General features: G+C 48.2%; 3 protein-coding genes across 3 annotated transcripts; all 3 read right to left on the bottom strand.

Annotated features, from left to right (window-relative positions):
• Positions 1–810: 810 nt before the first annotated feature.
• On the bottom strand, positions 811–2,076 carry EPUS_03035 (uncharacterized protein; the record flags this gene model as incomplete). The annotated part of the gene is made up of 1 exon (XM_007802977.1): positions 811–2,076. The coding sequence occupies one exon, from the start codon at positions 2,074–2,076 to the stop codon at positions 811–813; it is 1,266 nt and encodes a 421-aa protein (XP_007801168.1).
• A 2,307-nt stretch (positions 2,077–4,383) lies between these two features.
• EPUS_03034 (uncharacterized protein) lies at positions 4,384–6,843 on the bottom strand (the record flags this gene model as incomplete). Its single annotated transcript, XM_007802976.1, has 1 exon — positions 4,384–6,843. The coding sequence occupies one exon, from the start codon at positions 6,841–6,843 to the stop codon at positions 4,384–4,386; it is 2,460 nt and encodes an 819-aa protein (XP_007801167.1).
• Positions 6,844–7,424: 581 nt separating this feature from the next.
• EPUS_03033 (uncharacterized protein) lies at positions 7,425–8,972 on the bottom strand (the record flags this gene model as incomplete). The annotated part of the gene is made up of 1 exon (XM_007802975.1): positions 7,425–8,972. The coding sequence occupies one exon, from the start codon at positions 8,970–8,972 to the stop codon at positions 7,425–7,427; it is 1,548 nt and encodes a 515-aa protein (XP_007801166.1).
• Positions 8,973–15,925: the final 6,953 nt, after the last annotated feature.

The raw sequence follows: 15,925 nt of genomic DNA, 5'->3' as shown, positions 1-15,925 counted from the left end.
AATCATTTTCCCACCCCCTCCATGTACCCTGTAAGCGTCCAGTCAACTGGTACTCTAGTTAAGTATTATCAAGTGTTGACCCGGGCCATTTATCCATTCTGGAAGCATCAATCAAATTCCAGTCTCGCAATAGCCTAACAAATTACGGAAGTAATCAACCAACCAATTCAATCAATCAATCGATAACTTAGGAACCCCAAATCGAATTTAACTAGTTAAATGGGACTCACCTCAACCCTGAAGGAATGAAACATGAACATGAACATGAACATGTACGGAGTACCAACTTTGTGGATTACAGAGTAAGTAATTATGTTACAACATCCCTCCTCCCTCCTCCCTCTTCTCTCTTCCCCGCTGCTTTCCCCCGTACATTCATTCATTAACCTAGACCGTCTATCTATCTACCTGTTTATCAAGGAGTAAGTAGTGCACGATACGAAGCGACCTATCATCAACCCAGCCGTTAGTAGTACTCACTCGTACTAAACCCGGACCAGTCACCCAAATTCCACCTCTCCTGGCCCAATCACGATGATGCATCCCCTGATCATAAAAAATAGCAGTAAATTCATTCCTCATAAGTCCGTCATTGGTAGTAACTAGTCAACGTAAATCAGGCATTTAAATTATGTACAGATGCCCTATCGTCAGGCGTCCAACCAACCCACCCACCACTAAGTCAGCAGCTTATGCAATGCCGCCCTCTCCCGTGTCTGGGGCATCTGCCTCGCAAGCCTGGATGCCAGAGTCAGGTAGAACTGGAAAGCAATTCCTCCTCTCCCTCTGATACAAGACAACCCAAGCTAGCTAGTAGCAATACAAACTCTCATTATCGCCCTCCTCCCTCCATTTCCTGCCCTCAACCTTCACTCTCTCAGCCTCCTTCTCAACCTCCTTTTCTAAACTCGTCTTCTCCTTCTCCCTGTGCTCTTCTCCCTCTCCTTCTTTCACCACAGCCAGCCCGGGAGCCGGCTCCTCATTATCTATCTCTTTGCTGGGGATCCCACTCCATCTAAATCGGCTCTGTCTCTTCCTCTCCTTTCCATCTATTTCCGCCTTGCCCTTGTTGTGGGAGGAGACGGAGAGAAAACGAGTGAGTCCGCTTTTTCGCTTTTCGGTTTTGGATCTTGCGAGAGTGGTTGATTCTACGGGGGCGGTGGAGACGCGGTTGGTCGTCAGTCTTTCGGGAATGGAGGTAGACGAAGAGTCAGTAGTAGCTGTGATGGTGCTGGTATTGGCATCAGAGACACCTGTCGGTTTTGGTTGCGGGTTGAGAGGTGTTATTGGGGTGTCGTCTTCGAAGGAGGGACGGCGTATACCGGGACTTGGAAGTGGGGAGGTGGTTTTTAAATGGAGGGTTGGTTTGGTGTCTGTTGATGGTGGTGGTGATGGGGGCAATGCTTCGATTATTTTCAGGTCGGTGATATCGTTTGGGGGTTGAGGTGCGACTTGTGGGGGAAAAAGTGGTTCTGCTTCTGCTAAGGATTGTGGCGTATCATCTGTCTTGATTTCGGTGTTTACTTTCTCCGCAGAAAGTTGGGCTGCTAAGACAGATTTTGCTTCTGTCTCTACTGGCGTGCGTGGTGGGGTTGTGGCTTCTGTAGAGACCTGCTTCAGCGATGATCCTGCACTATCGGCTTTTCCGCGCGACGAGGCGGAAGATGCAGAGCGGATAAGCTGAGAAATAGGTACGTCTGTTGGAGAGGTTCTGGCGTCGGATATTTTGGAGCTTGCGGGTGCTTGTACTTCTTGCGTTTTCTCGGTCAACAACGGATCTTTGATCGAAGAACCCTCAATTGCTGCTGAAGGTGGAAGATTAACACTGGGATCCAAGAGAGGACTCGGCGCTCTGATTGATGTAGAGACGGCCTCTTCAGTTGGTGAGACATCTTGGGGAGTGGCACTCTTTGCGTCCTCCTTCCCAATGGCTTCGTGCTCGGTGGACACCTTTCGTACTGATGAGACATTCTTTTCATCAGTGACGTTGGCCAAAACCTGGCGAGCTGGTTTAGGTGATTCTGGGCTTGAGTTCTTCTGCTCTCCGAAGCAGCCAAAGCACGAGAAAGCTCCCATATTCACAAGAAGGATTGGTTTGACTAATGAAACAGCGCTTCACGAAATGGTAGGACGGGAGAAGAGAAAGACGCAAGGGATGGGACGAGGAAGATTGGAATGCGCTTTCAAATCAGCCTTTCAGAGTATCTCAACAACGAAGCAGGATGAAACCAGAAGAAAGGGCAGACGCGAACAAAGACGAACTCTTCTCTGTCCGGACATATTTACACCAGTGGCTAGTATGGTCCGGCCACAACACTGGTCACTTGACACCTCCATCCCGTCCGATTGCGGCAACTTACATCAAATATCGAGCTCAGCCCAGACCGGGTGGACTCTTTGGTCCAACTTGGCCAATATCGATTGACCAATGGCCATTGTTTGAGAGACCAAGGGCGCGAGACGGAAAGCATGCCATCCCCAGACCCTCTTCGAAGTCAACATGCCGAAGCTATCGGGCTAGCAAAATCTAAGCATGACAATTATGGAGAAAATGAGCTTGCCGGGTAGCAGCGCATTAAGTTGCACGAAGTAGTTTGTGTCAGGCCTATTAAGGCGTCAACACGCAAGCTTGTTGGCGGAAATGATGCAGACTGACCGTTGACCTTCTGCCTTGCCGATTTGCCGGAGTAGGAAATTGGTCTACTACGTAGTAGTAGGCCTCTCGAGGAAAGTCTAACCAGCGCCCAGTGAAACAAGGGGAAGCTCAGGCCCTGTCGAGACACACCGTTGCTCCACAAAATTGCGAACATAACCCCAGGATCTTACTGGGGAAGTGCAGGGAATATTAGTGACCGAGCTAGCGATTGAGTGACAAAAAGAAAGGTTCCCGATCTTGACCAAATACGGAGTATAAGCAATACCATTGTCGGTTCGCCAAGCGACAATGGTACAGTGGAGATCCACACGGTGATGCCTCGGTGTGGGGCCTGAGCGCGAGGGGCAGCATTGTACCCCCATATCCGAATGTTATATCCTACGTACATACTTACTACCTGGCCAGACTCAACATCCTGCAAATGCCACATCGGCGCCGAGCCGGCGTTGTGCGAGTCATTCGACGCAGGGGCGTGGGTCACCCGCTTCGATCTGAATCGTGATTGGAGGAGCCTTGCATCATTACGGGTACCGATGCAGGCACATGCACATAATGTCTGTCGAGGTCTGCACATCGAGGTTCGAAAGCTTGTTCGATCGGGAAGCAAACGTAGATTCTTCAAGAAAGCTTGCGGATTTCTCTGCGAGAGGAAGAGACCTGACAGTATGTGGGCTCATGAGGAATTCTGGTTCCTGGTATCTTTGGCAAGCTATATAGACGTGGATAAGCTAGAACGCCTACGGTTCGAAGGGTGGACTAGGAAGAGGCGCAGCATCACTGGACGGGTTCGCCAATGGTACTTCTGCAGGTAAGCGTCATAGTCTCTTTCTGCTGTAGATGTCGCTGTTCTCGAGAAAGAATGGTGTATTGTCAAAGCAAGGAGGTAGATAGGTATTTTACGGCGCAGTACGACGACCAGGGCGAACGGTCTTCGCGAGATTGGCCCCGAAGATTTTGTTCTGCTGTAGGTGTGCAGTGCTGCTGAAGCAGATGTGAGTGGAGACGTGGTGGGCTGAGAAAAGGGCGTAGAATGTGTCAATCCAGGCGAGCATGATATGGGGAGACTTTTCAAATGTCGAGCATGGAAGACGATGAAATCTTGCCAAGCCAGATCTGACGACTGAGAAACCGGGAGGAGCAGAAAGTCAGTAGGGAGGAGAAAAAGGTTATACCTAAACTGATTGATTCCCAATGTCGCATTGTCTATCCCAAACTAAAACTCCAGCAACCCAAAGCCGCAAAACCCACAAACCAGCAGCGGCAAACCAAGAAACGACAGTCTTCTCTCTCACCACACATGGCGCCCACTAAGTTAATACCAACCCCCAAAACGAAAGCACCACCCAAAATGCAGCAACGAACGACCAACCAAGGACCGACCATCCGCCCTCCTCCGCCACATCCCCTCTACCCAGGCAGGCAGCCACCACTCGGGCGGGCGTGTTACCGCACCAGCCCAGAGTAGCAGCGCCACAATCCCCGGTAAAGAGAGAAAAGACAGAGGAGCGACTGCGCTTTGTACAAGAAAGCGAATGGGGTATCTCAAAAAAGACAAGAACGGACGACCCAGGACGCCCACCAACTACTACTTAGTAAGACAAACCCAACACACAAAAACAAACCGAAAACAGAGGCAAGAACGACCGACTTTTCCAAATCCAAAACATTTCCAAGAGCCCACCACAACGCCATAACAAATCACAATTTAGATTTTTTTGGAAAATTTTCTAAGCACGCTTGGTGCCTTTTCTGGTATACTTATACGTATACTTTTGTCTCCCCTTCTCATCCCTCTCCCCGGGATGCTCCAACTGCCCCCACAGTTCCATGCAGGCGGCCCCCCGCCTCTCCACTTCCTGCAGCAAGAGTTCTACTCTTGCTTGCCACTCCTCTTCCCTTTTCTCCTGTTTCTCCTCCATCTCTGCTTGACGTTTCTGGAGCGACGCGACGGTGCCCTCCAATTCCTTCTTCTCGGCAGCAAGGTTGTCAGATATGTAGTGCTGGGTATTGAGGGCATTGGCGTGTTCGCTTAAGGCGTCCTTCAGAAGTTCACAGTCCGTCTCAGATTGTGGTTTATGGACTACCTCAACAGTCTCGATGAGTAGTAGGTCTTTGTCGGCAATCTCTGACCGGAGGTCGGCAATCTGGCCCAATTGGTTCTCATTGTTGTGATGTAGGCGGTTGATGACTTGGTCTTTGGGTTGGACAGTGTTGATGATGACGTCCTTTGCATGACCATCAGCGTCCTGCTTTCCGCCTTCTGGGCCAGAGTTTGTACTTACATTCAGATTCCCCTGAAGTTCATCAACCTCCATTTTCATCTGATGTAATTCAAACCCCAAACCCTGGCACTGTTGGTTGCATTGTTTCAGCGAGGTCTGTAGCTTGTCGATTGTTGTATACTTTTGCTCCAACTCACACTGCAGGTCGGCAGACTTGTTCTCCGCGACGGCAAGAGAGTCCTGGAGTCCAGTGATTGTCTTGTCCTTCTGTAGCAGCAGAGCCTGAAGCCGAGCAATTTCTGCGCGTAGTTCGTCTTCTTGTCCACTACTGGAAGCCTTGCCTATTGTCTCAGTGGAGTTGGTAGCGACAGCAATGGTTGCGGAAGAGGACGTCTTCGCGTGCGGAGAGTATGTCTTTGTGCCTTTCATGTAGTCAACGAGGTTTTCCGTGAAATCGGATGGACCTTCGATTACGAGACCATCTTTCTTCGCTACGTGAGCTGGTCTAGGAGCCGGTTTGCCAATAGCTGCTGTCTTCGTAGTAGGGCTGTGTTTGTCGGTCTTCTTGCTGTCGCTCTTGCGAGTCAAAGCTGGTTTTGTGCTTGTGCCATTGAGAGAGTCGACGAGATTCTCCGTGAAGTCAGTTGGGCCTTCGATATTGAAATCATCATGCTTCGATGAGGACATTGCTCTGGTAGGTGGCATGCTCAGAGGTGTAGTCTTCACAGCTGGAGTGGCCATTTTGGTTGTGGTTGTATTATCCTTCTGGTTGATGATCGACCTGGCAGCAGCGACAGGTTGCTGGCTTTTCTTTTGCGTAAAGTTGGAAAGATTGCGAGCAGACGTGGATGGATCTCTAACTCCAGAATTATCGTGCTTCGACGAAGACCTTGCTTTGGCCGACGGCATGTTGAGGGTTGGTATCTCCTCAACATAAGTAGCCTGTTTTGTCATATTTGTGTTGTTCTTGCTCACGGGCGAGGTAGGAACAGTTGCAGACTCTTTCGTCTTCTCATCAATGTAGTCGGCAAGTTTGGGAGCGAAATCAGCGCGGCCATCGACCTCGAAGTTCTCGACTCTGGCAGGAGAGGACATGGGTCGAATGGTGACTTTTGGCGACGATGTGGTATGAACAGATGCACATCTTGCGCTTGACTCGTTGATGAATGCTGCAAGACTGGCAGTAAAGTTGGATGGGCCATTGATTACAAGGTTTTGGTTCATCTTCGGAGCAGAGTTTGGGACGGTGTCAGCAAGCTGGCTCGATGGAGGGAAGTTCGGCTGGGAGGTGGGTTTGCTGCCATTGGAGCCTGCGTCCTCACGCATTGGTGGAGAAGCTTTGACTTTTCCCGCACCCACGATACCTGGTGAATTCTTTGGTGGTGGAGAATCTGCTTTATCACCCTTCATGTAACCAACGATGTTCGCCGTGAAGTCAGAAGGACCATCCAAATTAGGGTTTTCGCTTCTAGCAGGAGATGACACGGTTTTGTTGTCAATAGATTTCTTGTGTACCGGTGAAGAAGACATTGCTGCTCTGGTACCGACAAAGCCAGGCGAATCCCTCGCTGTTGGAGAGTATGGCTTGTTGCCTTTCATGTAATCAACGATATTCGCGGTGAAGTCAGACGGACCATCCAGATCACTGTTCTCGCTTTTTGCAGGAGATGATACGGCTCGTTTGTTGATCGTGTAGTCGGTGAAATCATCACTGAATTCAGATGGACTCCCAATGATAATGCCAGACTCCTCCTGCTTGAATTGACGTTTAGGTTTTGGTTTGACCTTCGGTTTGACAAGACGTGGCTTTTTGGCGGTTGTTTGTTTGTTGCTCTTCATGTACTCGAACACATTCTCGGTGAAGTCAGATGGACCATCAATAGAAGACATGGTGCTCTCAGCAGACCGAGGCTCAGCGAAGGTAGAGTTTCCAATGGTAGCGTGAGATGTCATGCTGGAAGTCATGTTGAATAGTGGAATCCCGATTATTCTTGTTGTTGTTTTAGCGCTTCGATGCAGGATTGTTGTGGTTGGTGTGATTGGTGAATGGAATGCTTGCAGTATTGAACACTCGGTATGAAATTGATCAATCCTTGTATCCCAGCTGAACCGAACGGTTTTTGATGTGCAATGTTGTATGGTGAAGAGCAAGAGAAGATGGAGGAAAAGATCGGAGATAATGTCATGCATCCCTAGCGCTGTTTACATAGACTGATCAGTCTTAGCGCGATCGGGAGGGATCCACATCAGCTCCAATATGATGGAGAGTGTCTTGGCATCTCGCATACAGTCAAGTACTAGTAGGTCCAGCTACAACATCTTCATACTTGCCGATGCCATGTATTGTCTGTTGTGAATTATTGATAAGCTGAGAAACCAAGGAAACATATATAAAGATAATGATGAGTCGACAGTGCAAGCCTCAGAGATCTTATTCAATGATTGAAGGATTACCAAAACCGATGTCCGACATTCAACCAGTACCCGGATCAGCCATCTGCTCCAGACTCCTTGCTGCGACACAAATCAGAACGATCCAAATATTGCTATTGCTTCCAGCACTCCAGCCATTTTTCTAATGCTTTGCTGAATAAGTGGAACCCGGTATCAGCTGGCGAAACCTTTCCACTTTCGACCTCCTTGACCGACTTCGCCATATCCGAGCCATGAACCTCATCCGAATAGATGACCCCAAAAACTTTACCTCCTTCTGGTGGAGCGTTGCATGCTGGCACATCTATCGTGCTCTCTCTGATACTTGCAGAGGGGTTGATCTCTTTGGTGGCCTGAACTCCCAACGTCCTCCATGGATCACGTTCTCCGTTCGTGAAAAGGGTGTTGGTGGGGGATATAGAGTAGCCTCCGTATTTCAAAATGGTATCCACATCCGGTAAGTCGGGCGCATATGAGAAAACATCTTTACAATCATGTTGAGCCCGGCCAGGAACGTCAAGGAATCTTGAGATAAGACTTGTTGAGTCAGAAGCATTCGCGACCAAGAAATATCCGAGCTCGCTACAGTACTGCCAGTTCCATGACATGTTATCCACTAGTAGCGAGAAGTCATCACTACCACGAGAGGTATTTTGACTCTGATCTGCAGTGGCAGAGAGAAAAGCATAAAACGCTTGTTCGTCTCCATAAGAGGCTGCAACACCACCAGTAGTGAGATCGCCGTCGGCCGAGTTCCTCAACCATTCTTTGCCCGTTGTATCGATGTCAACTTCGGTGGCAGTTTCTGGATTCCAGGACTCTAGAAAGTCACAGAAGTCGCCCAAAGACCCAGCATAATTGTAATATTGAAAGGAATACCCGTTAAGATAGAAAGGGTGCGACAAGTTTGCAGCCAAGGAATAATAGTCCAAGCTGTCAACATCGACTTGATTTATCTCCAAAATCGCCGGATCAGTGTGGATGTTGGACGCAAGGTAGATTGCCCGTTTTAGAGTTGACGCCTCTTCTGGCGTCCCATGAAGAAGGATATTGTCTGCATATGCAACGGCCGCGTGTACGTCTGCTGAGCAGTTGTTAGGCATACTTTGTTGAATCGGATTTGCGTAGACTGACATGTCGATCTGTGCCTGAACCGGAGCACTTGACGCCCATGTTGCGTAGAAGATTTCGGGATTTCGCACACGCATAATTGCTCCGCGCACCCCTGAATAGCTTGCTCCAACCCAGATCCATGGAGTATTTGATGGTGAGAGGGAAGTACTGTCTTCGTACCCGGGGGGGTTGAAATTGTTAGCGAAGTACACGGTGTCCTCCAGAGCCTGCTCAGTGTTGAGATATTTGTAGGCATCGTAGCCTTCCAGTGCCTTCCCTGTGTCCTTGTCGAGCGGAAATGGCAGACTTCCCCCATAGAATCGATGCTCCCAAACAACAGCCATGCCGTTAAATTTCTCTGCCAGTCGCAGAGGCGCACTGCGGGTTCCATGTTCGCCAAGAAACTGGATAACACGTAAATCGCTAACGGCTCCTTCGCCAACATCATAAAAGAAAACCGGGCCGCCTTCTTGGTAGAACGTATCGTTGATCCAATATCGATTCTTGTATGTTCGCGTATCGCTGTCATCGAAATGATCAATGGGCATATCGAATGTCAATGTTGGTGGAGGAGTGTAATTTTCAACTGAGCGGGATAGGATAGGCAGGGGGAGTGGAAGCTGTGAATAGAGACCCAGTACGCCAACAGCGACAGAAGACAGACATGTCAAGAAGAAGAATGAGAACAACATTATCATAACGCACAAGAGTGAAAGACAGCTGCTCAGGAAGGAGAGTCTTCTCTGTTTGACAATGCAGAGGACGAGAATGTTTTGGATAAACTAGCAGATGGGAATGTCATTTGAATAACATGGCGCTGCTTTGCCTATCTGACTGGTCAACGACTCACCCGAAGGAATGAGAACACAGCCATAGCAGCAAATAATACTTCGTACCAAGTACCAAATATCTTTTTGGGAGCTGAATTATCATGCCGTGCTAAACACAGTCTGACAGCGCAAGGTCTAGCGGCCTGCTGGCACCATAATTGTAGTGGACTGTATCAGCGTTCTGGTACTCCGTACTCCGTAATCCTGCGCAAATGCATGCGCCCTGGAACATGAAAGAGGTGAGTGTTTGTAGATGCTACAAATATCCACCATCAATCCAATCAGCTCTTGGCATGTTTTGTTTGGCATCTTGACTTTATGCCAAGGCGGTACTACTCGAGTGGCACGTTTCAAGTCGGCCGCATGACATGCGCCACTTCGATCCTTCCTGCATGCGCCTTGCAACACCAAACTTGAATTGTGTTGTGAAATCCTGCCAACATTATTAATGAGATCCTGCTCCCCAAACGTTGCGATTCCTTTGTGTCGGCTCGAATGTCGAACGTTCATCTGGAACTGCGAAGATCTGAAAGTGACTGAAACTGCTCGAGCTTTGAGTGAGCTTTGTCTTCCCATATTCTTCCTAGCGTAGCCCTGCACCACCGCCTTCTTTTGTGATGTTGGAAGACCGGCAGGAATAAGGCCTTCTACATTGCTTCTGTTGCTCAACGTACTTGAGATTGGTCGATTGCCAGCGGGAAATGTATGCTTGATGACAAGCGTACAAGACAAGAGCTGCAACCGTTTATTTTGACTCAATAATCGTCAAGGGTATTCATCATTTGCGACGTCATTGCTATCCAACAAAGTGCCCTGAAAATTAGAGCAAGCTTTGCACAACGTTTACGCAGTCCACCGCAGTCTCCTTGGGTCGTCCACAGCTTTAGCTGTCTAAGTATAGTACTACTCCATAGTCGACAGAATCTGGGTCACGGGCTCGTTAGTGAATTGAAAGATCTCGTAATAAAGGAAACGGGAGAAGTTGGAGCCGAAACCGAAAACTTGGAAAGTTATGCTGGAAAGTCAATCGGTGGAATCGAGATCTGGGCAATCAGGCCTAGATCGTCTTCGATCAATACCCTCCGCTCTCTCAAACCAGCGGTGTAAGCACGTTTCTTTGCGCTGTAGGCACTTCGCTTGAAAATCCTTCTTTTTCGATCCATCATGACGCCGTATAAGCTCTTTTCTTCTCCCTACCCCTCTCTCTTGCCCTACTCAAGCTCGTGATCTGTTTCTTGTCATCTGGTGGGACGGTACTCCAACCTCCCATGCCATATGCACTGGCTTCCTTACTCCTGGCTAGCTCCCATCGTCTCTTGACTCGTTGAGCCTCCAACATGTTATAAGTGGCACAATTTGTTGAAGGTGTGGATGATGTCGTTCTGCTGCTGTAGGCTAATGAAGGATAGTGGCTAAGTTGAGGCGGCTGGGCAGCGTTGCCATCACCTGGATTGGATGCCAGTGAGGGCCTTAGTCTGGGGATGTGGAGTGATGACGTTGATGAAGACGGCGCGGTCGAGATGCGAGGACGGGTAGAGTAGGTGACAGTTGGAGTTATTGGGTTATTCGCACATGCAGAATCTGCACAAGTTGAAGTTGAAGGTATTGAATGGCCTCGCGCTCGAACTGGTAGCTCAGGAGGGATGCACGAAGCTTGTAGAGATAGATTTAAGTCTAGCGAAGACTTGACGAATCGGATACCATTGATAGAAGCCATTGATGGTGCATCCTGACCGCGTGTTACTGATTTGCGAGAAGGACTTTCGCTCTCTGAACTAAATGCTCTGATCGCTGGATCTGCGCTCAAGGGAACATGTGTCAGAGATGGTGACCATGAGCATGGAAGTGTTGGGCTTCGTTGTAATCGTGGTTTCGTATTGGTATCAAGGAATTTGGCAGGTATAACAGGGACCTCCGGCTCTGAGGCACGTCTCATAGTCGAAAGGAGCGACTTTCGAACGCTAGTACCAGAAGTTGAGCGACTGATCGTGGAAACTGTAGAGCCAGCTCGAGAAAAGGGCGAGAGGCTATATGGATCGCCAAGTGCGAAAGGTAAATATGTGGCTGTTGATGACGCGGAACCAGAGCGGTGTGAGTGTGGGTATGGGATCTGGGGCAGACTGGCCGCCGTTCTTCTATCCAGGTAGAAATAGCCAGGTAGAGAAAGAGGCCCAGTGGATGAGTATCTAAGGGTTGGCGGGTAAATGGCAGGCCGAGATGAGACACTATTTTGTTTTTGGATCCATTGTGCTCGGTCTGATGCTCGCCACTCAAGGTCACTAGGTCCATAGTGGTACTGCTTCTCACGTTTCAACAAATCTGCACTCGAGGTAGAAGACCAGCTGACGTCGGAGTGGGATGATTTGAGGCCGGAAATGTCATCTGAGTCGGCTTGCGTAATGCCCATCAGGGAAGCTTGATATGGTCGATTGGAAACCTCGATGCAGCAAAAGACTGTGCAGGTCGAGACACTGTCACACTATCAGCGATACCTCAACTGCAGACCACGGCATTTACTCACAATGCCACGACAGCTATGCCCACATTCGCTCGGTGCAATTGACAACTGAGACCAATCTGCCAAAAGTTCTGCATTGCACGACCAGGCAGACATTTTGGCTGCCTTGCAGCTACAATTATGCCGACCGCTGCAGCAATCATCCAGAGCATGATGAGAAGGCGAGGAAGAAACCTGCAAATAAAGCTCAAGCTCGAGCGGAAATGTTTGTACATGATAGCCAGTCTCTGGCGGCGAGCGAGCAACGAGTGGACTAGCAGGAATAAAAGTGATAGCTGCGACTGTTCAACAGAGGTAAGTCGTTGACGAAACGACGATGGACTAGGCGAACTCACACCGACAAAGCTCAAGATGAGACTGGCAGAGATTGTAGTATCCACACTTTGAGTAGCATATAAATAAAGTACAATTACTGTCTCCGCAAGGGAAGTTAGAAGAAGGGAGTACAGTCCGACAACAACGAGTCTGAACAAGCCGCTTCCTTCAGAACTTTCGAACATATTGCACGGATGAAGGCAAAACAAAACGTAGTGTGGGTGCTTAAAGGTCCTTGATGAAGAGAGGACAACGGAGCAGCTGGCGGATTCAGGGAAGTATAGTAAGAAAATTCACAGAACGAGAGACGAAAGGAAAGCTGTTGAAGGAGTCCACACACATGGAATACCCGCCTTGCGTGAATCCAATAATTCCTGTCAGAGGGGAGGCATAGGACGAAGAATGCGCATAAGCCATTGGTGGATGTAGACGAAAGACCATACTTGGAACCGTGCTTTGGAAAGGGGAGAGACATTTGAAACCGTATATCAATTAACGCGTCCCCAGCCAGTACAACATTCCTTAAACCAACGGTAAGGAGGCTGGCATAATACGCGTTGTAAAGGCAGTCGAAGATGCATGGCTAGGCTCTTCCACCGAAAACGCACTTCGATGACTTGCTTGGTGCAAGGGCGATATTGCTAAGCGTAATTGTGCAGGTAATCCTTTGCTGTATTGCGAGGTCAATATCTTCCAGGTCGTGTGATAAGTATGGGAAAACGATTCGTGTGCTTGACTGATGTCCCAGTGTCAGACATAAGCTATTTCACGGTCCGAGAGACGCAGTCCTTTTGGTTCAACACCCAGTTACCAGGCTTTTGATCGTGTGTGATCATATAGATATGTAAAATGTGGTGTGATCCTGCATGTGATATTCAGGCCAGGGCTTGGCACTACACGAGACACTGCATGCTTGGCTAGTAGCTAGCCACCGTCACTGGCACGTGACCATACCTAGCCACTCGTGAGCACCTTTTCTACTTGAGATCGCACTTGTATCATAGCTATGTAGAGAAGAGCCCATGGCCACTAGACCATGGAGGATGTATACATTGAAGCATTGAATTTTGATCTTATAATAATTTAAATTTAATTGAAATCTTGTCTAGTCAGCCATGTCAGAATGCAGCAGGAGGCATGTCTAAGTAGGTCGCATGAATGAGTCCGTTTGGCTTCACTAATAACTTATCACTACACTGAATCCAAGGCGATTTATCTTGCCTTAATCATCACTGTCACCAGTCCACCTTCGTGTACTCTACGCACGTGCCTATAAATGACAGACCCAAATACACACCATATAATTTCTGAGAGATTGGCGACCTTGTAGTGTGGTTCGGAAGTGTGTCTGTTACAAGTCTAAGTTTCTATCGAATGCTCAGTGTTGTCCCTAGCCAACTACGATACTGTCGATTCCCCAACTTCCGAAGAGATTGAAAACAGCTTTCCTGGGCAGATGGGCATAGTGGGCACGAAACGAAGATGTTTCGGTGCGTCGACTGTCGAAAGGTCGTTAACGACAAGACTTTTAACGCACCCGTTTACGTCAATTTTTTGCTCCTACCACGAAAGAGGCGTGAATTTTCTCTTTCTGATGACAGTCTTGATTATGAAGAGGTTTGAGCATGCCAGGTTGTCTGCTCCAGAGGGAAATGGTGAGAATCTCGAAGCACTTGAAACGCTTGTGCTCGACTGTGTCATACACAGAATGGCTGAAAAGGGACACGATCCAAGCGCAGTTACGAACAACATGATTTTCAGGAACAAGAAATGCCCTACAGCCCTTGGACTGTGCGAATGGCTGAAGTTCCTCGAAGACCCTCTTCTCGTCTCGGCAGGCTGTTTGGAGTGCTTGCTTGGCCTCAGAAACTCGGCCTTCAGGATGCTCAAGGCTGCTGAGACTCGGAACAACTTTGCATAGCCACATCTCAGGGCTGCCTATTCATGGCTCAGGTTACAGTCACATGTGCTCAGGTCTCGAAGTGGAAATGGAGTCTGGAGAGGTCAAGATTTATCTGAGAGTATTCTGACATTCTTCAAAGATGCGGAATTCGGACCAGTTACTGCTCAAGCGCTGTGTTTGAGGCAGAAGAGCCCCAAGCTTTTACTGAGTGCCAATACGCGACAGAGTTCTACAATGTTTTGAGTTAGAACCAAAGTGAAAGGTAATGTGTGCAGACTTGCCAGCAGTCAGAAAATTTTCTTCCGTATTTCAAGGAGGACATTATCTTGTCGGCTTGAGCTCTAAAGGCTATCGAAGCGGAGCATCCCCAACAATTCGGATATCCCACAAGCCCATTGTGATTCGTGGAGGATCCATGAGCTTGGTCATCAATCCTCAATTGGTGTAAAATTGTCCCCGAACAATTCTTGAGGTGCTCTAGTCTCATTTTTGCGGTTCGAACGACAACATGTCTTGCAAGTCCTGCCAGCAGCTTTTGGACCACCAAAAGCGTGTCTTTCGCCCCAGAAGACGAAGGAAAAATGAGACCGGTCAAAGGCTTGCAGGCACGTATAGCAGGGATTGCTGGAAAGTTCGTTGAGGTGAGTTTGACGAGTTAAATCCAACGATGCAACTTCGAGTTCCAGAAGTTTTACTTGAAACCACTCCGATGGTGATAGTGATAAAAAGTTGCAACTAGTGCAAGATAGATTGCGGAGGGACTCGAAATCACAGAATATCATGATGCGAAGTGCTATCTCGTTCGGAAGGAAAGATATTCGTGCTGGAGGTGCGAGCCGCTTCGGAATGTGGTCTTTCGTGTTTATTGGCCTGAAGGGAGAAATGTAGTCTGCCAAAGGCAAGAACGAGCGTCGAAAGGAGTGGCTTGTAGCTGCTAGCTTGAGAATGGATAGGAAATCAAGATGGCCGGCGATGTTGTGGAGTAAGGTTTCGCTAAGAGATGATAGAAAAACTCTTCTCGTCTTGTCTTTTTTTGGCTTCTTTTATGATGGCATATTATGTTCGATGTGGCAGTGCTGGGAGTTCTTTAGATCACGTTCTGCTTACATCGAAGAAAGCAAAGTGGAAAAACAAAGATTGATGATAAGAGCAAATAGAAGCGGTAGAAGCAGCACTCTGCATCCTTGGTCTGCTTTGCAGTCGCGGAGGCCACCAGTGACCTACAATGTGATTTCGGATCAAGTATGGTTCATTTGTGTCAGAAAGTAGACCTCCATGACCAGAGGACCGGAGTATGCAACGGATTTGGAGCGTGTTTGGAGCGTATTACTCGCTAAGGACGTCTACAACTCAATGGAAGCTCACATAGAGGCAGTATGATGAAACAGTGATACAATTAGTGCACTTCTAACAGCGCTTGCAGTGAACCAAGGGGCATAATAAAATGTGTGACGGTTTGCCCTCATTGCATAGCATGTTGACTCGGAAGAGTGGGATGATCTGTGGAGGAAAGTTATTGCAGAAGCATTAAATACAGTACTAGGTCAAAAGTCTCCGTGCACACGAATTTTACCACCCCCCCTAACTGTTCTCTACTCTATACATTTTACTACTACACACTGAACTCTGATCGGAATTTTATGAAAAATAGCTCAAAATGACCGTTAATGTCTAGCGATTATAATCGTACTAATTTCCTAATTAGGTCTCTTGATTTAGTATCTGGTGTGCCATCCTTTTGCCCGCAGTACGGCATTCACCCGGTTATCCATTGACTTGATTAGGGAGTCGATTTTATCCTGCGGAATAGCCTCCCATGCTTCTACGATTACTCGAGCCAATTCATCGTACGCTGCTTGCGAATCCCCTAGATCCTTAAGATGTGGATACTGCTGATTAATCCACTGCTTCATCCAAGCCCAGACGTGTTCAATT

Source organism: Endocarpon pusillum, assembly GCF_000464535.1.
Source record: "Endocarpon pusillum Z07020 unplaced genomic scaffold scaffold189, whole genome shotgun sequence".
NCBI lineage: Eukaryota > Fungi > Ascomycota > Eurotiomycetes > Verrucariales > Verrucariaceae > Endocarpon > Endocarpon pusillum.
Note: the sequence above shows the minus strand (reverse complement) of the source record. Positions and strands in the feature narration are given on the sequence as shown.